The sequence below is a fragment of the Trichosporon asahii genome (genome assembly GCF_000293215.1).
Source record: "Trichosporon asahii var. asahii CBS 2479 unplaced genomic scaffold scaffold00050, whole genome shotgun sequence".
NCBI classification, from domain to species: Eukaryota; Fungi; Basidiomycota; class Tremellomycetes; order Trichosporonales; family Trichosporonaceae; genus Trichosporon; species Trichosporon asahii.
Genome location: NW_014040874.1, coordinates 1,051,344 through 1,075,256, shown reverse-complemented (window position 1 = coordinate 1,075,256; position 23,913 = coordinate 1,051,344). Strand labels below are relative to the sequence as shown.

At 59.9% G+C, this 23,913-nt stretch overlaps 4 protein-coding genes and 1 non-coding gene across 5 annotated transcripts; 4 read left to right on the top strand and 1 right to left on the bottom strand.

The window, feature by feature from the left end:
* Nucleotides 1-1,514: 1,514 nt before the first annotated feature.
* A1Q1_01601 (uncharacterized protein) lies at nucleotides 1,515-2,665 on the top strand (the record flags this gene model as incomplete). Its single annotated transcript, XM_014324640.1, has 2 exons — nucleotides 1,515-2,112; nucleotides 2,199-2,665. 2 exons carry the CDS (start codon nucleotides 1,515-1,517, stop codon nucleotides 2,663-2,665), a joined length of 1,065 nt encoding a protein of 354 aa, XP_014180115.1.
* Nucleotides 2,666-3,166: 501 nt separating this feature from the next.
* On the bottom strand, nucleotides 3,167-7,078 carry A1Q1_01600 (uncharacterized protein; the record flags this gene model as incomplete). Its single annotated transcript, XM_014324639.1, has 12 exons — nucleotides 3,167-3,707; nucleotides 3,802-3,893; nucleotides 3,943-4,029; nucleotides 4,091-4,273; nucleotides 4,324-4,407; nucleotides 4,457-4,678; nucleotides 4,723-4,804; nucleotides 4,855-5,491; nucleotides 5,542-6,123; nucleotides 6,345-6,677; nucleotides 6,719-6,799; nucleotides 6,871-7,078. 12 exons carry the CDS (start codon nucleotides 7,076-7,078, stop codon nucleotides 3,167-3,169), a joined length of 3,132 nt encoding a protein of 1,043 aa, XP_014180114.1.
* A 5,551-nt stretch (nucleotides 7,079-12,629) lies between these two features.
* On the top strand, nucleotides 12,630-15,808 carry A1Q1_01599 (uncharacterized protein; the record flags this gene model as incomplete). Its single annotated transcript, XM_014324638.1, has 5 exons — nucleotides 12,630-13,921; nucleotides 13,966-14,497; nucleotides 14,548-14,602; nucleotides 14,667-15,560; nucleotides 15,609-15,808. 5 exons carry the CDS (start codon nucleotides 12,630-12,632, stop codon nucleotides 15,806-15,808), a joined length of 2,973 nt encoding a protein of 990 aa, XP_014180113.1.
* Nucleotides 15,809-17,816: 2,008 nt separating this feature from the next.
* On the top strand, nucleotides 17,817-20,035 carry A1Q1_01598 (uncharacterized protein; the record flags this gene model as incomplete). The annotated part of the gene is made up of 3 exons (XM_014324637.1): nucleotides 17,817-17,912; nucleotides 17,965-18,583; nucleotides 18,678-20,035. 3 exons carry the CDS (start codon nucleotides 17,817-17,819, stop codon nucleotides 20,033-20,035), a joined length of 2,073 nt encoding a protein of 690 aa, XP_014180112.1.
* Nucleotides 20,036-23,777: 3,742 nt separating this feature from the next.
* Nucleotides 23,778-23,861, top strand: A1Q1_t368. Its single transcript has one exon. It is a non-coding gene; the product is annotated as a tRNA-Ala (tRNA).
* The last annotated feature ends 52 nt before the right edge of the window (nucleotides 23,862-23,913 follow it).

Sequence of the window (23,913 nt, the reverse complement as noted above, 5' to 3'; positions counted from 1 at the left end):
TGAGGCAAGAGGCTGGCAGGCATGCAGGAGAGAGTAAGACCGAGCGGCGCCGTCGGCGCCTCGTAGCGCCTCATGATCTGCCTAGTTTGCGCTGAGTCCTGAGCGGCACTCATCGGGCGCTGCGCTGTGAGGGTACTGAGGGTTGGGGGTCCGGGATCGCTGGGTTTGGTAGCTTGTTCTGGCGTTAGGCGTCACTGGCGTATGCTGGTCCATTGAGCAGCGTGCTACGTGCAGCGTGCACACCAGGGGAGCGTGCTTCGTTTCGTTCGTTTTGTCGTTTCGGGCATGCATCTCGTGCCCCTGTCCAGTTATGCCAGGCAGTCTGGCGAGCGCACCCCTGACGCTTCCTCCAGCGTTTCCCTGCACGAGCGCCTCCTTGTGCCCTTGTCCTGGCACACTGGATCTCCTGGGCACGGCAGATCTGGATGACAAGCAAGCAACTGCCGCAGATATCCGCGATCCGATCGCCCTTGTTTACTACTCCTGCTTCCAATGTTTGTCTCGAGACGAAGGAGTTGGGTTGGACGGCGGACATGACGACGGGAGCGGCTGGTCGAAGTCGCACTACCACTTCTGCTGGAACCCTTGCGGCCCGGTGGTTGGGCTCTTAGGTCATGTCGGGTGCACAGACCGGCCGGACTTGGCTGGACCTCATTTAGCTGCTTTCGGCGGGTACTCTCCAATCCAAGGCGTGATGCATGTCACTGGTGCTGACTGGTGCGCAATTAGCACGTCTTGCGGACACTTGGAAGGCACTCTGTAACACTGGTGCGCTGCATGCGCTGACGGGCGTGCATTGCCATGCATGGTGAGATCGGTCTTGCGTCGGGAGATACGGCAGAGTCTACGCGGTTCCGGCGGCGACCCTGCCTAACGCCCCTTGTGCCTCGGCGCACACATCCAGGAAGTGCCATGCAACGCGACCGCCTCCTGGTCGGGGTCAGCATCGCCTCGTCCCCCTCGATCCTCCTGGTATCCTGTCTCTCGCATCTTCACTCTCGCTTCCGTCCTTGGTTTTGGCCAACAACAACATCTCAGCACACCACTCCACATTACCATCTTGTCACCCCCTCCGCTGGGCGGCAACGATCTGGCGCGGGCGCCCAACTCGACCTCAGTCACACGGCCGCAGCACACGACGTCCTTCCCCGTCAACCCAAACCGAACCAAGTCACGCCTGTTGTTATTGTAGCATACATCGAGCCCACCGACTAGCTCGTCTCCGTTTGTCAACACCGCCCATCAAATCGAGCTCGCACGACAACTCGCACGAGCAACACCCGACAAAGGAGCACGAGCCATGTCCGTCCCCCCGCGCCTGCCCGACAGGCCGGTGCCCATTGTGCGTTGACTATTTCCACGTTAACTGACATCAGCCTGGGTCGCCATCACGCCGTCTAACCCCTCATGACCGACGAGGGAGCACCGAGTCACGGCGTCCAAAGCCGCCGCTCGTGCACCCTATTGCCGGTCGCGCCTCACCGTCCGTGTTCTCCGGCCGTGAGGGCTCGATCATGTCTCGCCGCGGCGAGCTCAGCAGTCCTCCGCCAGCAGAGCTGGAACAGTTTGCGGCCGCCTGCCGCGCGTTCTACTTCTCCCTCACGCCGCCCGAGGGTGCCGCGGACGCCATCAGTCGTATCCTCGCGAACCTGCCGCCCGCCCACCGGGCGACCTACACTCGTCTGCAGAGCCAGCTCCGGTCGCAAGCCCACCTGCACCACCTGCGCGTGCGTATCAGCACGCTTCATGCTCTACTCTCAGCGACATCGCCAGGCGGCAGCCTCTCGCATGCCGCGCGCGCAGAGCCCGGAGGACCCAGAGCAAGGGCGGAGCGGTTCGAGCGCGCAGCGCACTTCGTGCGCACGTGGGGAGCAGCCAGCGGCGGTCTCGAGCCCTTCTTCCGTGGGCTGTGGAGCGTGATTCGCGTCCAGAGCAGGCCGAAGGGAGGCGCAGGCGACAAGCGAGTCGTGTGGGAGGTCGACGACGCCATCTTGCTCGAGTCCGGCGGACCAGAGTTCATGCACGAGGCGGTCACGACGCTGAAGGGCGTGCTCGGGTTTGAGGAGCGCGCGCTCGAGGCGCCCCCGAGCTTGAGGCGGCACAGCGGCGTCGGTCCGCCCTCGCCCTCGCCTACCTCTCCTCCGGCCGAAAACGAGGGCGAGCGTGACCGGTCCGGCTCCGACCCCTTCACGGACAAGAAGCGCCGCGCCCCTCCCCCGCCCGTCTCGCGGCGCGCGCGTCTGGGACGCCCCTGGACATGGACGGCGACGACGCGGCAGCGGAGGAAGCGGACCTTAACCGGCCGCGGTTCCGTCTGTGGGTGTTTCCCGCCTACATCTCCGACGAGGAGGCCGAGGACCTGCTCTCCCTCTTCCCCACCTTCAGGACACGGGGGAAGAAGGCCGACGCGCGCCTGCCCACGCCGACAGCGCCGAACGAGAAGTCGCTCGAGGAAGGACTCGGCGCCAACGAGCGCTGGCGGCAGACGCAGATCGAGGGCCAGACGCTCCTCACGCCTAGGGAGGAGTGTGAGGACGCCCTCGGCGTGCTGAGGAGTGGCACGGGACGTATGTGGGCCGGCGACGAGAAGAGGGACGAGGGGTGGAGGGGCGGGACGTGGTTCAGGTTCAAGCGGTGGTGGAGACGGTTATTCGGGCGTGGATAGGTTTCCGAGGCCGTCTAGGTCGAGGAGTTCGCCATATCCGCTAACACGATCCGCGTCCCCGAACCAGGCGCAGACCTTGCTCTCACCCCATCATTCTCTCGACTCCACCAAGCCCTCGAGTTTCCCCGGCCCACTCGCCTTGAGTCCACGCTCACTTCCCCGTCTTGAATGGCCCCAACCCGACAAAAGTCACCAACAAGTCACATGTGTACATATCAGATTCTGTTTCCCATCATCCCATCCTATTCCATCCCATCATCTCACCCGCACCACGCTCACCACCTCGAGCTCATCCCATCCCATCCGTCTCGTCCCGTCCCGTCCGTTCCACAGTTGTCCAACACAGAAAAGAAGTCCAAGTCAAGTCCAAGTCCACAAGAGATCCCAGTCACACGGCGCGCGCCACACATAGCCAGCCACAAGGAACCAGCCAAGTTTGTAGATTCTTCCTAGATATAAAAGACAATGGCATTGTATGCGAGATACCTAAAAGCAGTGAAACTACGACGTCTTGGGCTTCTTCCCGCTCGGCTCGTCCTCGGCGGGCTCGGACTCACGCTTCTTCCGGCTAGACGGGGAAGACTCTGCGGCAGAGGGTGCAGCGGCATTGGCGCTCGCTGCGACGGCAGCCTTGCGCGCCTCGTTCGTCTTGTTCATGAAGGCGCGGAAGTCGGCCTGGCCCTGGTTCGTCCTCGGCTTCTCGGCCTCGACGGGCGCCACAGCCTTGGGCACGTGGTACGCCTTGGGCAGCGCCTTGGCCGTCTTGCGGATACGCGGCTGGAAGCCGAGGCTGCTCTGCGGCGCCGCGCTGCCCGCCGTGCCGGCGACGGCGGGGTTGCGCGACGTCTCGGGGTTCTTGGCTGGCGGCGGGGGGCGCTGCAGGACGAACTCGCCCGCGGCCTTGGCCGTCTCGAGCTCGACGTGCGCCTCGTGTCGGCGGGCGAAGAGCTCCACTCGCACGACCGGCAATGTCTTCGCCAGCTCTTGCTGCAGCAGCGCCTCCTGCGTGCCCTCCGGCACGCCCTGGAGCACGAGTAATCGGCTGTGGCGCTCCTCGCGTGCCCGCCCGTCAGCCGCCGCGTTCCCTGTCCGTCGCCGGTTCCTGTTGTCAGTTGCGCCTAATGCGGAAAGCTTACGCATTAGCCTTCTTGCTCGCAAAGTGTGGGTCGCTGAGCTCGACCTTGAGCCCGTGACCGTGGTACGGCGTGCCGTTCAGCTCAAGCGCCGCCTTTGCTTCGGCCTGACGTCAGCTCCGTTCCGTTTCATTCGCCGCTCACCTCTTTTGCCATCTCCACGAACGCAAAGCCCTTGCACTCGCGCTTCTCCCTGTCCCAGCCCAGCTTGACTGATCGGATCTGACCGTACTGGTGCGTCAGCTTGCGTCATCCTCATTAAATCTCGATCACAGGGATGATCGAAACTTACCTTGTTGAAGAGCTCTCGGACGTGCCCCTCCTTCGTCTTTGGGTTCAGACCCCCAACGAACAGCTTGGTGTTCGCCTCGTCGCTCCGCTTCTGCCGCGCCGCGGGGTCGGAGATTTTAACACTCATTGGGTACCCGTCGTCCGGCTTGAAGTGGTCGAGTACAAGTGCACTTTGCGCCGATGCCTTAAAAATTAGCTTGGAGCGTGACGAGCTCAGAGTTATTCGGTGCTCACAGGAGAGTCCATCGTGACGTAGCAGAAGCGCCGGCTGGAGGCGTACTTCAAACTGGGCCAGCGAGTCTGCAGAATCGTGCCGTACTGTCGTCGTCAGAAGTTATTCTTGGTTCACTTGTTTCAGATGGCTCACCTGAGAGAACAGCTTGCGGATGCCCTTGTCGTCGGTGTCCTTGCTGAAGTTGGTCACGAAGAGTGTCGAGCGCCAGAGCATGGCAACGCGAATTTCGCTGGAATCAAGCTTCTTGCGGTCCTTGTCAAGCGCGTCTGGGACAGCGTCCGCAGTCTGGAACTCGACTAGCGCTGAGTCTGTCTCCTCGCCCGGCACCATTGTACATTCCCGCACCAGCCCAGACTGCGCAATGATCAGCGCACATTCTGTCGGAGGCTTCCACTTACGTTGGCAAAGAACTTGGTGACCCGGTCCGCCTCCGTTCCTTTTCGCAGCCCTGTTACCAAAACTGTGGTGTGCTCTCGGTCCCTGCTGGTGTCAGCTGCCTGCCTCGCTTAAGGCTGTCACATGAAACCCACCTCTTCAGCTGCGGCTCCTCCTCATCCTTCTTTGGCTCTTGCGCGGGAGCTGCGGAGGCTTCCGGAGCGGTGACAGGGGCGGCCTCGACCTCCGCCATTGTCACGTCCGCCGTGCCTTCGGCTGCTGGTTCACCATCTGGCGCTGCCACAGGGGCAGCTGCAGACTCCGCCGCTGCTGCGGCTGCAGCCGCCTGCTGCTGGTACTGCTGCTCCACCTGCGCCTGTGCCTCAGCCGCCTTCTGTCGTCTGCGGTTAAGCTTTTGTTGCTCGTGCCCGATAGCCTTCTTCGCCTCACGCAGCGTCTCCAGCGACCCGTGAGTGTTCTCAAACAGGGTGAAAGCGTCGTACACGGCTTCCGGCCAGTCGAGGTCTTTCCGTCCGATCGCCTGAGTGTAAAGCTTGCGCGCCGCGTCGGTCTCGCCGATACGCGCCTGCGCGTCCGCGCACATGATGGTGTACTGATACGACAATGTCCGGGAGTGGATCGGCTTCTCAATCACCATCATGACACCGGGCAGCAGCTCCGCGCCGATTGCCTCGGCCCACGCCACGAAGAACTTCTCCAGTTTCAGGCTCGGGTCTCCGGAGGGGTACGCTGTAGTCATGAGTTCGATCGCCTCAGACGTCTTCGCAAAGACTGGGTGGTCCACTGAGAGTTAGCGTCAGGGTTTGTTCCGGGTAACTCACGGTTGACCTCGAGGTCCCTGTAGCGGCGATGAAGAATAGCGAGATGGTTGTACTGCACCTCCACGAGCGCAGAGACGGGTGCAGAGTTGGCGATGATGATGTCCTGGGCCTTCTCCACCGCTTGCTCAATGCGCGTGATTTCCCGTGCCTCCTCGAGGTTCAGGATGTATCGCGCCCACAAGCCGCCGTCTGTGGGACAGGCTCTCGTCGAACGACCGGCGACCTCGCGGACAAGCTCCTCATTCTCGTCCTCATCTACGTCGGCTGGTGGGTTTGCCGCCACCCAGTCGACGTATCGGGCCCAAACGGTGGCCTCGGCCGACCTGTACGCCTCGGCGGCCTGCTTCATCTGCTCCGCAACATCCTCCGCCCACGATGCGTCCTCGGAGGCATTTGCAGCATTCGAGTACAGCAGCACCGTTCGCTCGAACACAGCAGACGTCAGCTCGTGATCCTGCTGCGGACCCTTCTTCCCCTTCGGCTTCCTCGTAGCAAGCGGGTCGGTCTCCCAGTCGATGTACGACAGGAGGATAGCCGCTTGCTGTCCGATGTCGGTCGCATACGCCTGAAGGTCAGCTGGTTCTAAGCGCGTCAAAGCTCACCAGCTCCTCCTCGAAGTCTACTCGCGACTTGCCATGCCGCCGTTCCTGGGACCACTTAATCTTGGCCGGCTGCGATACGCTCGTGACCTGCGTGAGGCGCTGCTCATACTCGTCCGGGCAATGCTGCGTGCAGAAGGAAGAGTAGGCGCTGGACGTTTCATCGATGGCTGCTGTTAGCTCTGCTGGGGAGTGGCAGCTCACTAGAATGCGGAACGCGAAGACGCTCGAGGTACACATGGTGAACACGCTCCATCTGCTCAGCTCTGAAGGTTAGTCGAGATCCACCGGTTTTAACCCACTTGTCTGCGGCGGGCGCCTGCTCGAGCAGCGCGAGCTCCCAATCGATCCACGGCTGCCACACGCGCTGGCTGTCACTGAGTAGCCCGTTCGTGCGCTTCGTCAGTCCGCGCAGCGTCTCGCGCACAGTCTCGGGAGAGAGGAACTCGTTCAGCTCGTCATCCTTGCTAACGTCTTCCTCAGAGGGAAGACCAGCAAGAGCGGTGATAAAGCGAACGTGCCGCTCGAGGATCTGCACTGCTGCAACCGGTTAGCAAGACCCTGGAAAAAAAACCTACAGCTATACTCTGTTTCGGCCTTTGCGAACATGTCGATGATGTCGGCAAAGGAGTCGAGCGTGAACGGCCGCGGGGAAGACGCTATGCGCGCGTTGATGAGCTTGAGCCAGAGGGCTGGGTGCGGTTAGCTTGGTTATCGAAACTCGACCTACCCTCTCCCACAAAAGCCTTCGCATGCAGCGCCTCGGCGGCGTCAACGGCTTCATCGACCATGTCGAGCTGCAACATGAGCTCGACCTGGCGTCGGAGAAGGCGGAGGTTGGACGGCTGCTCCGCGACCTGCTCCAGCAGCTCGCCGAGCTCGGCCACGAGCTCATCCTGATTGGCGGGCAGAGCTTCTATCGTTTTGTCGACGTCCATCTCTGCTCTTCGTGTAAGGTCGAGCGGGGAAGACGAGCGAGATGGTTTTGTTGTCGTGAGTGACCGCGACCGACATTGCGTCAGTTCGAGTGAGCAGCCTGTTGTTGCTTCACGTGGTTGAGGTCACGTGCAATTTCACGTGACTGCTTATTGAGATTGCACGTGACTCCCCTTGAAGGTGATGCTAGGCGACCAGCAGCCAGCATGACACCATCACGCCCAGGTGTCTGCAACCCTCCATAATTGCAGCGACGTACGCATATTGTTCCTGTTGCAGCTGATTGCTGGAGTGTACCTAGCAGAACAAGCGCTCCGCACTCGAGGATCAAGTCTGCATTCCTCGAGGATCCACCACGGCACAGCCTTGGCATCTGGTCCCGTGATCATCGAGAAGGTAGAAGGTAGAAGGTTGGGGTCAAAGTGGATCCTCGTGGAGTAGCAGGCACGTCGGCGAGCTTCCACTCCGCTGTAACTGGCAATACCGGCTGTTGTACATGCGCCTCCGACGCTTCTTTGTCCGTGATCGCCGGTGCCGGTTACTGCGGCGCTCGGGCGGGCAGGCGGACAAAGAAGTCGTGTGAACGGGGCGGGCCTGATGATGCCATGGTGATCACCGTGGCATGTTGCGGGCAGGGCCAGCAGGGCCAGCAAGGGCGCGAGGAACGATGAAGGGGCGAAATGCATGATCGCCCCGTGTTGGCGGAGTTACTTGCGCTTCTTCTGCTTCGCTGCGTGACACCGCGCCGCGGCGCACGGACCGGCGTACGCTCGGTCCTTTGTGATCTTCGGCTGACGATCTTTGATCGAGGGAGATGATGTATGATGATGGCATCATGAATGCGCGCATGACTGGCTTGCCCGGCATGGGGAATTTCGAGAAATGGCCGAGTAGGGATTCGGATATTGAGCTGCGCTACGCGAGCGGAGAAGAATACACAGACCCCTATGAGAAGTAGGCGACATGGCGATACGTGCCCGCCATGCCCGACGTGCCAGGCGCCAGGTCCAGCGAGTCTGGAATCCGTGCAGATCGCGATGTGCACGTCGGCCCGTGACTCCACTGCGCCGCAGTTGATCGCCGTGGGCAACTGTCCATTGTGACGTGTTCTGCTGATCAGGAACCTGCCATGTAAATCGCCATCGAGGGATAAACGGGGCAAGGCAGTTGATCGCCGTCCGCAGAAGAGCTAGCTGTTCGGCGTTCCCCATCCAGGTCCGCTGGTCAGGCCAGGTCCCCGAGGTCCATGATGCCCCTCGTATGCTCAACGAAAGAGCAAGTCACCCGTAACGTAACAAGTGACGCTTGCATTGTGCTATGCCGTATTGTCTTGTGCACACTTGAGCCGTCTCAGTCTCAGGCGACCGCTGAGCAGTCAGCTTGGAACATGACAGCCGCGGCTGCGCTTGTCGACTGTCTCACTTGTGGCGCCGAGCCAATGTCCAAACGTGGCTCAAAGCCATGCATCAGGTAAAGATTGAGAGGTCGCTCGGCACTCCGCTACATGTGGCATGCAGCGGCGTTACGGGCTCCTACCTCGGGTTCGGAGCAGCGTGGAGCTCTCCGAAACGGCAAGGACGAGGTTTAGAATGCTAGGGGAACCCCGATGTGCCGGCGCGATTATGTCAGAAGACCGAGGTCCGGCGGATTGTAACTGCCAGCAGCTAGCTTTGGGCGGTTCGAATCACAAACAACGCTAGGTGGAGTGTGAGTAGCGATTAGCAGGTCTAAAGTAGGGCTACCACTGCTGTATTCCAACCGCAGTGCATTTCAAGCAGCAGCTGCATGGATGTTCACCGGTGTTCTGGCTGCTGGAGTCAGATCGGGTGAGACAATTGCGACGCCCGCGGGAAACCAACTGGCGGCCGCACCTGATAGCAGACGCACAGCATTTGGCAAGTCTGGCGCTTTCCCAAGAAACGGAAAGAGATACTGTCCTGCCTGAAACTGCCCCGGTCCAACGGCTGACGTTGATGAACCAGCCAACGTTTTCCGGGCTAGGCAAAACGGGGCATTGGCGTTCGGCTCAACGAAGAGAAGATAGCGAAGAGACCGAGGAGGGCGGAAGGTGTCTATTTGCAGCATTCTGTTACGAAGTGCGTGCCAACCGCCAACCGTTGAGAGAAAGGAGGCACGAAAGGCAGGCAGCAGAAGGTCGCTGGCATGAGAGGTCGGGGTCGGGTGCGAATCAATGAGGGAACATGAGGGCTAATGACGGAGGGTGCTCAGATGCTCTGCCTGGAGGCTTAGCTCTGGCGGGTCAGGGTTTCATGCCAGCTGGTACGCTAGCTGGTACAGAGATTGCTTGAAGAGTACGTAAACCCGTCGGAAAGCTGTCTGGGCATGCTGGGCAGCCTCACCCAGGGCAGCAACCAAGTTTCGTGCTTGACGACTAGTTACCAGCTCTGCTGTTCTGCCTGCCGCAGTCTGCGATCTGGACCCGTGGACCCGCGACCCGAAACAAGACCACTGCACATTCGGTCGCGGGTCGCACCTCGATCCCACTCCTTCCCACTCTCTTCCATCATGTCAAGTCTCCACTTTCGCCCCTCCAGCGCCGAGATGGCTGGGATGCGCATCGCAGGTGACCTTCCATGGCCATGACAAGGCTCTCGCGCATTCCGCTCCCGGGTGGGTGGGTTTGTCACTGGTGCTACCCACACGGAGCAGGTGGCCTGAGCACGAATCCTCCCACCAACCTATGACGAAATGGGTTATGCAACGTCTACAATCAGCAAACTCTATATCGGGTTTCGCATCTATGACCATACTGGTCATGCGGACATATATCCGGAGAAAGCAAAGCCAAAAGCAGGAGATCTGGCTGCATGGGTGTGGCAAATGCCGGATACGGTGTTCGGCACGAGGAGTACGCAGCTCGCAGGCGGTGTCATGGCATGATCAGGTTGCCACCGCTCTGGATGGTAGGTTGTCAGGTGGGTCGTCAGTGGTGGAGTGGCGGGGAAGGTGCATGACGAGCATAGCGGAGGAGAATAACGACCCATAGATTTGGTGGAGGGTTCCTTGGGGTGCTTGGATCCTTGAGAAAGTCTCAATCCTGCAGGTTAGTGGGCCGGTGACGGCAGGAGGGAACGCCCGGAGAGCGGCCGGAGGCCGGAAGGTGGGGGGCGAGAAGCATGTCTCCGTTGATTAAGATGATCAGTGCGCCCTTGTACCTGGCTGTTCAAGACGAAATGGCCGCGTTCAGAGTTGTCTGCTGAGCTGGAGTACTGTCCACATCCAAATTTTTCTGATTGCGAGAGACCACTTCGGAGCAAAAACTTTCGTGTCGACCGAGTTCCAAGCCAAGGTTGCGCGCGCTTGTGATAGGGACAGCAGGGACGGCCATGACAGAGTACGTGAGGACAGGTGAGAGGGAAGTGGGATTAGGGAATCCAAGATCCGCCAGCGACGTGTATCGGTGGTGGGTATCGTTATTTCGTCGATCGCATCAAGGCCCGAGTTTGGACCCGGCATTACGACCGAGACGCCGGTCTGAGTTGGTGGCCGGTACCCTCTGGTATGCTGCCCTTTGCGTGAGCACATGTCGCCGGCATGCCAGCGGTGTCCTCGGTGTTCTGGGGGCGCGGAGCAAAACTAAGGAATGACAGTGCGCAGACTGTGCCATTTGAAGAATGCTTGTATGCGCCTGCGGTGACTTGTGATGGAGATCTGCGCAGGCCTGGGGGAGTGCGTGCTGCATGCAAGGGTGCTGGTGGTGCTGGGGTATGGTCCGTATGGGAGAAGGGCTCATTGCCAGGGCCTGTAGGGGATGGACAGGGGATGCAATCCGCTGCCGAGTGATGAGTCGGTTTAGGCGTTCCTAGTTCCTGGCTACATCACCACCACCGCAAGCAGCGTTGGCCGCACGGCGCGCACCGCTAGCGCACCGGAGCTGGGCGACGGGCTACGAGCTGGAGCAGAGTGATGGCCGGACCCTTGTTTCTGTTCCTCGCCCTTGGCCGTGCGGCTCAGTCTGCGCGCCGTTCCCCTTTGCGATCCTGCGACATCCTCTGCGCGAGCCTTCGCTCCTGGTCTATAGTCTACCTGCATCCTAAAAATCTCCCCCCGCCCTGCCCTCTAGCGCTGAGCCACCGGCCATGCCAGCCAGTCCCAACCTCGCTGACCTTGAGGGTACGGGCCCTAGATAGTGTGCTCGTAACAGATGGTTACCACGTCCAGCCCTGCAGGTCTTCAAGGTCCCCTCCCAACCTCGGCAGCAGAGGCGGCATCCCGGCCAAGCTTCGGCTGAGGCTGCGAGCGCTTGCTGCTATCGACTACCTGCTGGTTAAAAGAAACTTAAATCATCAGGCTCTGCATGCTAGTCGCACTTGCCCTTGCTATCTGTCTAGCTGCCGTTCATTCATCAGCCGCAGCATCAACCGGTATACCCTCCGCCTTCGCTGGCCAACTGGCTTAGGTCCTGTGGAAAAAGTCTGACATACATTTGCTGGCAGACAGGCGTCGTATCTATCACCAGGCAGCCCACCATTGCACCATCCACCTGATCCGTCTGGCCCACTGAGCCACCGGCGCCCAGCCCAAGCCGCCTGTCCTAGACAAGTCAGGTCCAGTGCGCGCATTCGAGTTTCAGTTTGCTCTGCACTGCCATCTCGCGCTCTCGATCCAACCCATCGATATCATCCCGCCCGCATCTCAAAGGTCCTGCGGCCTGCGACCTGCATCCGTGCACCCAACCCAACTCTATCCTCGCCCAATCCTTCTCTCCGCCTGTGACACCGATTCTTGACGCTCAGCCAACATAATACGCAGCGCGTCCATCGCATTCGTTGCACTCCGATCGTCCCCCTCTTCAACTTTGCGCCATCGTCAACGCCTGGACGCGAGCATCGATATCCAGTACCCAGCAGTCGCAACGTTTCCGTTCCGACTCCTCATAATTCCATCTCAGCGCGCACTGCAACTTCCTCAACCCTATTCACTCCCAAACCTTCCCTGCAGTCGTTCGGCTTCTCGACTCTCGAGACTGCTGTTACGTCGTGCATCCCACTTTTCTCAAACTGTAATTGCGCCCCCGGACCCCGACCCATCTCCATTCCGCTCGCGCTGCTCGTCCGGTCACTCATAAACGTCCGCACTCCGTCACATCACCCATTGATCATCCACCGTCTCGCGTGCTCACCGCAATCCACCGCTTATCAGACAACACTCCAGAGTACCGCCGCACTCCCCTTTGTCCGCGAACCGACGCCCAGCGATTACCGATTCGACCACGCCTAGCAATCTGGCAATCCCTTTCGGATCAGTGCATTGTCGCTCACATTCGCCGAGGTAGCCGTTTCTCAGGACAAAGACAAGCCGCCGCCGACTGCTCGCCCTTTAACCCTGCTGACTAGTCTATCTGACCCCACAACATTCTCCGTCGGCTAGCTCAGCCTTGGTCAGCGTCCAGGTCTGCTAGAGCACCCCTCTCGCCCAACCTGTCATCCTCCCCGTTCTTAACGAAAGGTTGTCAACATCTGCCATAAAGAAGCTTCGATACACCTCACAAGCCGATCTCCCACCCGACTGTTCGGTTCGGCGTGAGAGAGAATGGCTTCACCGCTGGGAGGACAAGGAGCTAGCAGCAGCCCTGTCTCACAGTCACCATCGGACACGACGCTGCGAAGAGCCAGCAAGGCTTCGATCCACTCGCACTCGAAGGGTCAATACGATGGAAGTGGAAGCGGTGGTGACAAGCCTATGACCACGAAACAGTCACGGCAACAACACAAGGAGGCACCACCTCCACATTTCGCTGTCGCGGCCAACCATGGCAGCCGGCATGGCGTACCAGTGGTTATGGATCCTGGAGCATGTGAGGAAGGAACGCATGGACCCGAGCGCGCTGACCCGTTCCCAGATCAGCACCAGATACATGTGCCGACCGTGATTTACCCCACTGGCGACTCGCGGCAACCCTACCTTGCGGCCAGCGAGAATCCGACGGCCGCCCGACGCGACGATCAGCCGCACCAACACCAGCGTCAACACCCCCATGCGCACCAACACCAGCAACACCACATGCATCCAGCGGCGGTCCATGGGTACACGTCGGCGGACCCGTCGCAGTACATGGCCCCACACGCCATTGCCACCACCATTCCACCCGATTCTGTTCGATACACTGAGCAAGCCCAGTACCCAGCAATGCGGCCCGCCATGTACCCTCCTCAGATTTATTACACCTCAGCCATGGGCGCCGAGTTCACGGTCGACCCGAACCAGACACCTGTGTACAGCACACCTGGAATGCCTGCTGCGCGGACATCGACGTTTCCCGGGCAGGCTACCTATCACGCCGCGCCAGCCACTGGGACAGTTCCCCCTCAAGCGGCCTGGCCGGGCTCCGCCATGGCCCAGCCGTTCTACGGCACATACCCTGCCATTGCAACGACTGCTCCTCAACACGCTGCTCCGCAACCGCCAATTCCCGAGGAGATTGCGCGACAGAACTCTGTTTTCGTTCCCCCAGGGACGGGATGGTCGCCGTCAACCGTCATGTCAACGCCGTACCAGTTCTACAATCCGTTCCAAACGTCCAGCCCTCAAATCGACAAGCACATCGACCCTCTCTCACCTTCGACGGACGCATGGTCACCAACCCTGACAGGTCCAGGCTCTAGCCAGCCAGGCGGCCCGATGCGGAGGGGAAGCGCTGTGCCACAACCTAGTTGGCCGCCCAGTGTTAGCGTTCCGAGTGTGCGGCCGCCTCAAAGCAGCGCTCCTGGCGACGAGGGACCGAAGTCACCTCCGCATGCTGGTGGCCCTGAGCGCGAACGCAAGGACTATCACCCGCAGCCCCCTGCTCGTCGCAGCGAGTGGGTGATGTGGGTAGGAAATGTGTACGTGATGACCCCCATTGGCTGAGCTTAACGCTGACGGACAGCCCTAGCAATGTTTCACATGAGGAGCTCTGGCGATTCTTTTCGAACACCGTTCCCCCGCCATCGTCTCCAAATGTCGAGCAGTGGCGCGGCCCGTCGTCCATCTTCCTGATTTCGCGGTCATCGTGCGCGTTCGTCAATTTCTCGTCTCAGGTCGACCTTGACCGAGCGGTGCCCTACTTCAATGGTCTGTCTCTGCGGCCATGGGACAGCGGGTGCCCTCGCATGGTGTGCAGGATCCGACACAAGGATGATGATCTTCGCTCCGGTGTCGGTGCGCAGCGAGGTGTGGGAATGCACCGAGCGTGGGTCGAGCAGCATAAGGCAGACAAGCATGAGAACCAGCCTCCGAGGCGTATGCCGACGATCGGAGTCTCGCCGAAGTCTACTATGCTCGAGCTCCCGCACCAAGAGGACAGCCAGCATGACAGCTCGTCGGCACATAAGAGCTCGGCGAGCTACGCTAGCACTAACTCGAGCTTCCTGGTGCACCACTTCCCGGAGAGATATTTTATCCTGAAGAGCTTATCAGCTGTGAGTAAGGTGCATAGGGAGTGTGCTGACATTGTCAGGCGGACCTGCAGGACAGCGTGAAGACAGGGCAGTGGAAGACCCAGCGCCACAACCAGCCTATCCTTGGTGAGTCTTGAGCGCATGGCGTTTACAAGCAATCATTTTTTCCCGCAGCAGCTGACATCCTCAGACCAAGCGTTCAGAACGTCTAAGGATGTCTACCTCATCTTCGGTGCGAACCGTACAGGTGAATTCTTTGGATACGCCAAAATGACTGGTGCGAGCCGGAAGCATAAGCCGGCCACTGAGCGTCCCACGCCTAATCGCGGATCCTACCAGAGTGCTAGAAGCTCAATGCTGGGTCTGTCTACGAGCCCTGGTCATCAGCCTGCTCCTATCCGGGAAGAGGAGGAGAAGGAGAGTGGATCTCCGACGCAGGAGCTTCTCTCACCCACGGCGCAACACCGAGCAGCCACATACCAGCCGCGATCGCAGACCGATCCTTTCCTGCTCGGTGGTCACCTCGCCCCGGGTTTGGACGAACGCCGTGCGACTTCGCCGGGCATGATTCCAGTGGAGGAAGAGCCGGAGCAAGCCGTTGAACAGGTCACCGTGGAGCACGTACACGCAGAGCAACAGGTTGGCCCGTTCATCGAGCAGCACGACGAATTCCACACGCAGCACATCATGCCCCGCTCCGAATCGCCCGACTTAATGGACGAGAGCATTCGCCGTATGAGCACGATGACGCTGGATCCAAACATTCTGCGGGGAGAGCGGGCCGACTCGCGCATTCGCCTTCTCAGCGTCGAGCACTCCAACTCGCTCCAGGTCTTCTCGCGCCGTGAGAACACTGCTGAGGGTCCTCGACCTGGCCGTCAAGCGACTCTCGCACCCCCCGGAGCTCCTACGAATAACGGCAGCAGCGGCTCCGAGGCGGGCGACAACTCGCTCGCCCAGCCGTTCCGCGTCCAGTGGATCAAGGTGGCCCCGCTGAGCTTCTCTCGCACCCGTCATCTTCGTAACCCCTGGAACGGCGACCGTGAGGTCAAGGTCTCACGTGATGGCACCGAAGTGGAACCTGGTGAGTAACCACTGAATTTGTTTCTACGGCGGTAACTAACAATTGCAGGAGTCGGTGCGGCGCTTCTTGCCGAGTGGGACAAGCTGGACCAGCCCGCGACGAAGGCCGAGGAAGGGAAGGAGGCCAAGGCTGATCCCGACCAAGACAAGGAGGTCAAGGGTGACGCCGTTGAAGAGGCGCCTGCCGTTTCCGCGACGGCCTCGACAGCCTCGGCGGCGGAGGGAGAGGGAGAGGAGAAGCAGGAGTAAGGACCTCAAGGTGCTTTCTCCATCGTGACCTGTGAGGCAGCATTCATTCACGTTTTCATGTGTTCAGAGGTTTGGGCAGTTGATACACCTGTTTCATTTTTCATCGGAGCCGTTACATGATCCTTTTATACACGATGTATGCATTTACATATTGCAAGCGCCAGGCGGATGATTAAGTGCCGCCCGTTGATGCATCGCGAGTTGTGGCGACGGAGTGCCGCCAAGCGACCGTCAACAATGCGCATTACAAGTGTAGCAGTTCTGGGCCTAGGATGGAAATGGGAAGTGCGGGGTCAAGTTGGGTTATTGATTCCTGATTGGGCAGGAGGGAGGGAGGGTCGGAACGGGCCTCGTGTTCTATGACGCGGTGGCCGCCCGCGAACGCCATGGACCGGTAAATAGGCCCCTACGTCGTCGGGGAAGGTCGATTCCGCTGTGTGGTTGCAGGGGCGTGAGTTGCAGGCATGCAGGCAGCGTGCCATGCGGGTGCAGGGGGATGGCCCGCGGCTGACGGCAGCGTAGAGCAGGTCCAGATCCCGACGTCACTCGTTCGCCCTAAGTCGCCCTCGCCTGTAATTAAGTCTGACCACTAGGCGTTGACCGGCCAGTCCGCCGCGCCGCCCCCCGCCGCCCGGAACACAGAGCATCAGTGCAGCCAGCCAGGTAGCCCAGGTATGCACTTATGCAGGCAGGAACAGCGGAACGCTGACCGGGCTTGTGGTGCATCCTATTTTGCCTGCGCGTGACTGGATCCGATGCTAATCGTCCGTATCAGCGATCAGGCCGTTCGTTCATCAGGGCGCATCCACCGTTTATCAACTCTCCACTACCTCACTGACCACTCCCACTCACCATCCAGATCCTCGATCCACGGATCGACACTGCGACACACATACACACTCGATGGCGCCCCAAGAACTCGTCGACAAACTCAAAGCCCTAGGTATCTCGGAGCGCTCCGCCCAATTTGCCCTTTCAGTGAGTCATCCCTCCCTCCTCCACCGGACACACCGGGCGACCGACGAGCACCACCGAGCCAAGCCAATGTGCACACAAGTCCGACACATCTGCCCACGCCGCCCACGCCCCAACCCCAAAATGCACAAAGGCAACGACAGGTCGCATTCAGCCAAGCGAAAATGCATTGCCCTGCTGGTCTCGCGAGCCCCTGTCTACTCGCACTCGAGACGCCCGCGCGCCCACGATGACTGTCGGAACGGATGGCACACGCCGGGCACACACGCCGACTCTGGACCTGCGGTCTGTGCGCGGTCCCCTGGCTCCTGTGCGGTTGCGCCTGAATGCCCAGCTGCCCAGCTGCCCAGCTGCCCAGCTGCCCAGCGCCAGCCAACTGTGGACGGCGAAGATCAGAAGTAGTCAACAGTGATCATCGTCGTGCTCCACCCGTTGCCCGCCATCGACTGCTCATCCACACGACACACATCAGCCTTCACTTCTTGCCCGTGCTCGCTCTTGTCTCAACCCCTTCATCCCGCACCCCGCAGTGCATGATCCGCGATGGCTGACCCAAACCAGAAATGCAACAACAATGTGGATCGCGCTGCTGATTATGGTGAGTCTGGACTCGAGGCGACGAGGCGGCTCGCGCGGCTTGGCCACCCAGAGCCTGGGCGGGCCATGGCCGTAGTGGACCAAAACAGCAGGGACGACATGCTTCTTTCGTCGATTGATTAAATCTTGCGAAAGGGAAGGGCACGCACGCGCGCAGCCCAGCGCTCTTGCCGGCCAATGCCTATTGTGCTGAGCTAGCAAACTGAGGCTGGCGAGCGTCGCAAACTTGCACTGCGCCGCTTATCGTCGGCATGTCTGTGGACGAACAGAACTCGTCACCCCCCTGCTGCTCTTGTGACAGTCATTCGCGTCTCACCTCCGCTTCTTTTGTTACGAGTACTGACGCTGTTCTCCCTCTACTCGATTTCCAACACCGCTCCATTCGCGCTACTTGTCCCCCTATCCACCTTGCGAACGCATCTCATCTCCATGTTCGATGGCGCCTCTCGATCGTACCTCGTCGCTACCTCTCTCCGTCTCTGGCTACCTGTCCCGTCTAACAGTCTTCTCCGGAAGGGCAGACCAGGATGAGGTGAGTACCCTCTGGCTGAAAGTTTGGCTTGCCGTTTCTGACACTGTCGCAGGTGAGCAACACGACTGAACTGAGGCGTCAAGTGTCCAACGAGGAGAGGAGGCGGAACACGACCGACGCTGCGCCTCCGCGTGCAAGCCGCCCATGGCGGCGGAGCAAGCGGCTCAGCATCAACAAGTACAAGCCGCAACTCTCCCCATCACGCGAGACGCCGAACGGCGATGATGCGCCGAAGAGACAGTCGCCACCCGCAAGCCCGCAATTTCAGATGCTGACACAGTCTTCCTCGAACGAAACCGAACCCGATTACGACAAACAGGCTTCCGATCTCATCAAGAACGCCTTAGCGCGAGCCAAGAATGGTGGCAAGGACAAGGAGCCCAAGTCATCGCGCGGAGCGCTTGCTGCGCTCGGTCTCCGTGCCGCCGGCATTGGAGCGCCGCAGCAGGCGGCCGTTGCGTCGTCGGCGCCCTCGTCTGCCGCGATCCTGCAGCCGTCCAAGCCGATCGCAACGCCCGACCCCGCCCCTTCCCCGCGCCTTCCCTCTGGTGCGAGCACCCCGGCGCAACCGTCTTCCCCCGCCCCGCCGCCTGCCACCCAGCTGCCTCAGACCCAGGCTCCTGCCCCGCAGGTTGCCTCGGCTCTGCCTCCCCACATTGCCTCTGCTCCGGGTTTGACCGCCCCGGCTCCCGCGCCCGTCCAGCCTGTGGCTCCTGCATGCCGCCGCCCCAGGCCCCTGTCGTGCAGGTCGCTCCCGCTCCCCAGATCACGAAGAGCAAGCCTCTCAAGACAAGCCTCTCAAGAGCCAGCCGATCCGCGGCGGCATCCCCGTCGAGGGGGACCCAGTGCGCTCTGCGCGCTCCCCGTCGCCGTTCTTCCGTGCGCGCAAATCGCGTGAGGACCGCCGCGCCCGTGAGCGTGACCCGAGTCCGGAAGTCCAGGCTCTGCGCAAGGACTCCGCGACGTCTGCCGCCGAGTCGGACACGGAGAGCGCGGCCGACGACCGTGGACGCCGCCTGGGCTCGCGCAAAGCGCAGTTCCGCCCACAGGCTTCTGCGTACGAGTCGCCTGACGAGAGTGGAAATGAGGCCGACTTTACGGACGACGGACCGAGTGACATGGACGACGACACGGACTTTGAGGGCGACACGGAGGAGGGTGCGCTGGACGACGATGTCGACTACTTTGACGAGGAGACGGAGCGGAACACGGAGGCGAATGCTATCTACGACGTTCCGGGTCTGCAAAGCGAAGACCGGGACCCGGACGAACCGCTGGACCCCAACGCCAACTTTGACGTGTACGGCGAGGAGATTGAGCAGGACGTGCTTGGCGAGGGACCGAACGTTGTCATTCCCCCCGAGCCCATGTTCCCGACGCGCAACCAGCCCAAGATTGTCAAGTCGCTCCGCAGCGGACTCGACGTCATCACGTCGCGGCCAACGTTTGCCCGTGACCGATGCACAATCAGCATCACGCAAGGCGACCCGGACGGTGCCCTTGAGCGCCTCGACAAGGGCATGCGGCGGTACGTCGTGCTGTCCGATCTGTCGGACGAGTCGCGGTACGCTGTCGAGTGGGCGATCGGCACGGTGGCACGTGACGGCGACGAGGTTTTCCTTATTAGTGTCATGGAGGACGAGCACAAGGTGGACCCGAAGGTGTGGCGCGACCAGTCAGCCAAGATGAAGGTGCAGAAGGAGCGCCAGACGCAGTGTCTCCTCCTCGTGCGCCAGGTCACGTCGCTCCTGCAGCGCACCCGCCTCAACATCACCGTGACGTGCCAGGCCCTCCACGCCAAGAACGCGCGCTACATGCTGCTCGACCTGATCGACTTCCTCGAACCTACCCTCGTCATTGTCGGTTCCCGCGGCCTGGGTCAGCTCAAGGGTATCCTGCTGGGCAGCACGTCGCACTACCTCGTGCAAAAGTCCAGTGTGCCCGTCATGGTCGCCCGCAGGCGCATGTACCGCCCCCCGCGCCGCACGAACCCGGAGAAGCTGAGGCACTCGCCCCGCGTCTCCCTCGCCAGCGCCAACATTGAGAAGACGGCGAGCACGAAGCAGGAGGACGACATTGCCGACGCGGCCGACGACGTGGAATCGGCCGTCGAGACGAAGTAGGCTTTGGACTTATAACCACATCTCAGTAGATCTACCGCAGCAGTTGTAATGCAGTGACCGGTTTCAACGCGGTCTGAAGAGCCCGCCGGGCTCGAGGGGCGGAGCACATGTGAGAGTGGAAGTTAGCGAGATCGTGTGCGAGTGAGCGAGGAGGCCAGAGGGCGACATGTGTGTGAGGAGTGTGCAAAACGGCGTCAGATCGTGTCAGCTGCGAGAGTGCAAGGGCGCAGAGGGGCGCAGAGGGGCGCGCCTCGACCGACGACAACACGACAAGGGGATGCAAATACCCCCCTTCCCAACTCCTCTTTCCTCTCTCTCTCACTCATCTTCAACAACTCACTCAACTTCAACAATCACGACTAGACTCCTCTATAACCAGAGGTAAGCTACCGTGGCCTTCGAAGAGCTAACGACGCAGACCTTCGTGACTGGCGGCGGTAGGTGGAGGACGGTCAGCTAAGTGCGAGATGACATATGAAGCTGACGACGCAGTAAGCTGCTGCTTCGTTCGCCAGAGCTTACAGCAGGGATCGTGAGCTGGTTGATCACCCACGAAGCTGACTGGGACAGCATGGCGGAGTAATTCGCGTACGCTTCAGGTCTCTCGTGCAAGCTGACTTTCAGGCGTGCGCTATACTTGTCTCGCCAAGCTGATTGTGACAGTATGATCGAGTGGTCGACTGGTACGCTGGCCAGGTCTCTTTCCCGCTGACTCGCAGGTGATCGTGAGCTGCTTCCCTCCGCAGAGCTTAGCTGACTGGGCCAGGGCTATGCTGACTACGGGTACGCTGGTAAGCTTCAAGCTCGACTGGAGGCTGACTTGCAGAGTGAGCTGAAGTTGAGCGGGCATAGCTGACAGGACAGGTGTGGCAAGGGGGGCAGGGGAGGTGAGTTGCTTGTCCCTGTGACAGACAACTGATTCGCAGGAGTTCGTGAGCTATACCACTCTTTGAAAGCTGATGGGACAGCACGACTGGGAGGGCTTGGACGTGGTAGGAGGAGGTAAGCTGCGCGTTTTTGTGCCAGCTAAACCTCAGCGGGATTCGTGAGCTCAACCACACCTCTGATAGCTGATCGGGACAGATGTGGCCGATGTGGCGGGGGATGGGTGAGCTACGTACCCGCGGACGAGCTAATGACAGAACGGGTGAGCTTGAACGCCCTTTCTGAAGCTAATATGTCCAGACTCACTGGGAAGAGCAGAGTGTCAGCTGTCTGTGGTGAGCTGAGCTGGTGTTTTGGGAGCTGACGAAGCAGTGAGCTAGAATCTGAAAGCCAGAGCTGTTCGCAGGGAATGTGAGCTTCATGGCTGCCCACAGCTGACAAGGACCGATGTCCAGTGCCAAGTGGGTGAGGGGAGGTAAGCTTTTTACGGTGCTGGTCAGCTGATACGCAGGATATCGTGAGCTTCCTCACTTCGAAAAGCTGACCAGGTTCAGCGTAGCTGAAGGGTTTGGCTCGGTATGCTCACCAGTTCTTCTGAAGCTGACTCTCAGGGGTGAGTTGTGGACGGTGCTTGTGCAACTGACTGTACAGGAGGGGATCAAGTCGTGAGGGGAGGTGAGCTGCCTGCCTCTGTGTATGACGACGGATTTGCCGGAGATCGTGAGCTGTGCCATTCCTTGAAAAGCTGATCGAAGCAGCATGACACATACTTGAGGTACAGTGCGTGGTCTGAGAGATAAGCTCTTGTCGTCCGTACACTATATCTGATTTGCAGGAGTCGTGAGCTCAATATCTCTTGACGACTCCGACAGATTGCAGGAATCAAGGCGGAAGGTGAGCTAGGCGATTCTCGTGGAAAGAGCTGTTAACAGGCAGGTGAGCTAAATCACCCACTCCCGAGCTGACAGGGCAGGCAGCGAGTACGGCAGTCATCAAAGCTAGACTGCGACGGGGACGCCATATGACAGCTGAGGCGCACGGGTCGTAAGCTTCAGACGTCTCCATAGCTGACCGCGCCAGACGACAGTACCTTGCGGGAGGTGAGCTAGCAGACCTTCGTTTTTACAGAGCTAATGCCAGGCAGGTGAACTGTCCCTCCTTTCGCCGAGATCCAGAGCTGACCGGTCCAGGATCCATGTGACGAGATCCTAGTGGCGGGTGTTAGACGTGTGGTGAGCTGGAAGCAGCTTCCGCACAGCTGACACCGCAGTGAGCTACCGTGACGATTGCTCTGAAGCTCACCGCAGGAGGTGTGAGCTGAGACATGTTGTGTGAAGCTGACCTGGTCAGTCATGACGGGCACCCACCAAGTGGTAGGGGACGGGCGAGCTGTGCTCATCAGCATGAATAGCTGACGACAGGGCATGCGGGCTTTACTGTTCCCGATACCATAGCTGAAAGGTCCAGGGTCATAAACGTAAGAAGTGGTGTCAATCGTCTCTGGTGAACTAGACTGGCGTCTCATGCAGCTAACGAGGCAGGGAGCTGTCATTTCCTATGCGGAAGCTAACCACATGACTCGTGAGCTGGGGTACCTCTTTTGCCTGAGCTGACGGGGACAGATGATAGAGGTTCCGGAGCTAATACGCTGAGGTGAGCTGACCGCGGCTCCATACAGAGCTGACCGAACAGAAACTTAGCTGCCGCCACAATTAACAGTGGCGAGGGTGTACTCAATGACTACTTTGGAACGGTGCGACTTCAGCTATGAACCCCGGATGCACTGTCAGCTGACCTCAGAGTACAACTGGGGCCGTCGGTACTTCTGGTGCGGAGCAGGAGGCTGAGTCCTCAAGCTGACGAGCAGCAACGAACTGCTCGTGAACTCGGAACTAGTATAGCTGACCACAGTCACCTTGGCCGAGTCGGTGTGGGCTCAGTCTCCAACTTGCTGATCCCCCTGACGCGCAACAACTCAAAGCCGCAGGTTATATCAAGCCGCAGTACATGACCGTTTTTGTCCTTGAAGGTGAGCTACTAGGTGCTCTCGCTTTAGCTAATCAGCAGGTGCACTATGTCCCCATTAGCTGGATGTCCATCTGTCGGTATGAACGCGTAAGCTGCTTCACACCTCGCCCTAGCTGACAGCTAGAAATCACAAAGTTCGGAACCAAGCTTCAGCTACTGTAGTGGGAACCACGACCATTGTTGTAAGCTACACTGTGGGAAGACTTAGGCTGAGCTGACAATCATTGCTCTTGCCATTCGATCCCCCTATAAGCTAACTCTTCCCCGTCTGTCAGCTAACGCTCAGCTCGGATTCGCGCAGCTGCTCAAGCTATTGGTCGCTCCCCGCTCGGATGAACAAGAAGACAGTCGCGGCCTCGGTGTGAGCTCACTGGCTGTATCGGGTGAGACTGACGGCAGCTTGCGAACCTGTCTACTCAGGTGGCAGATGTCCATCATCCCCGTTGATGATTCTGGTCAGCTTGAAAGCTCCCACCCCGATTCAGCTGACTGGTAGGCGACGACGCAGAACACAGTCCGAAACATCGGTAAGCTCCTCGTGCTCCTTACGCCAAACTGAACTTCCAGACATGGTCAGTCTAGCCTCGTTCAGCCCACACCCACATCTCAGGTGAGCTCGATCGTCTTCATGTAGGAGCTGACCACTCAGACAACCTCCACCTCCAACACATCTCACGGCTCCCAACCTCTTCGTGAGCTTCTGATAGGGCTCCATCCTCAAGCTGACGTCCCAGTCCTCTCCAACTCAACCCAGCAACATGTGCCACACTCACGTCCCTCCTTCACCGGCTCCTCTCACCACCCCGCCAGAAACATCCCAACAGCTCTGGGGCATGTAGCTCAGTTGGTAGAGCGCGTCATTAGCATCGGGCTAGCATTGACGAGGTCTTTGGTTCGATTCCTAACCTGTCCACAGCTTATCTTTTGCACCCCTGTGCTCTCTTTATGCATGTTCTGGGAAAGAG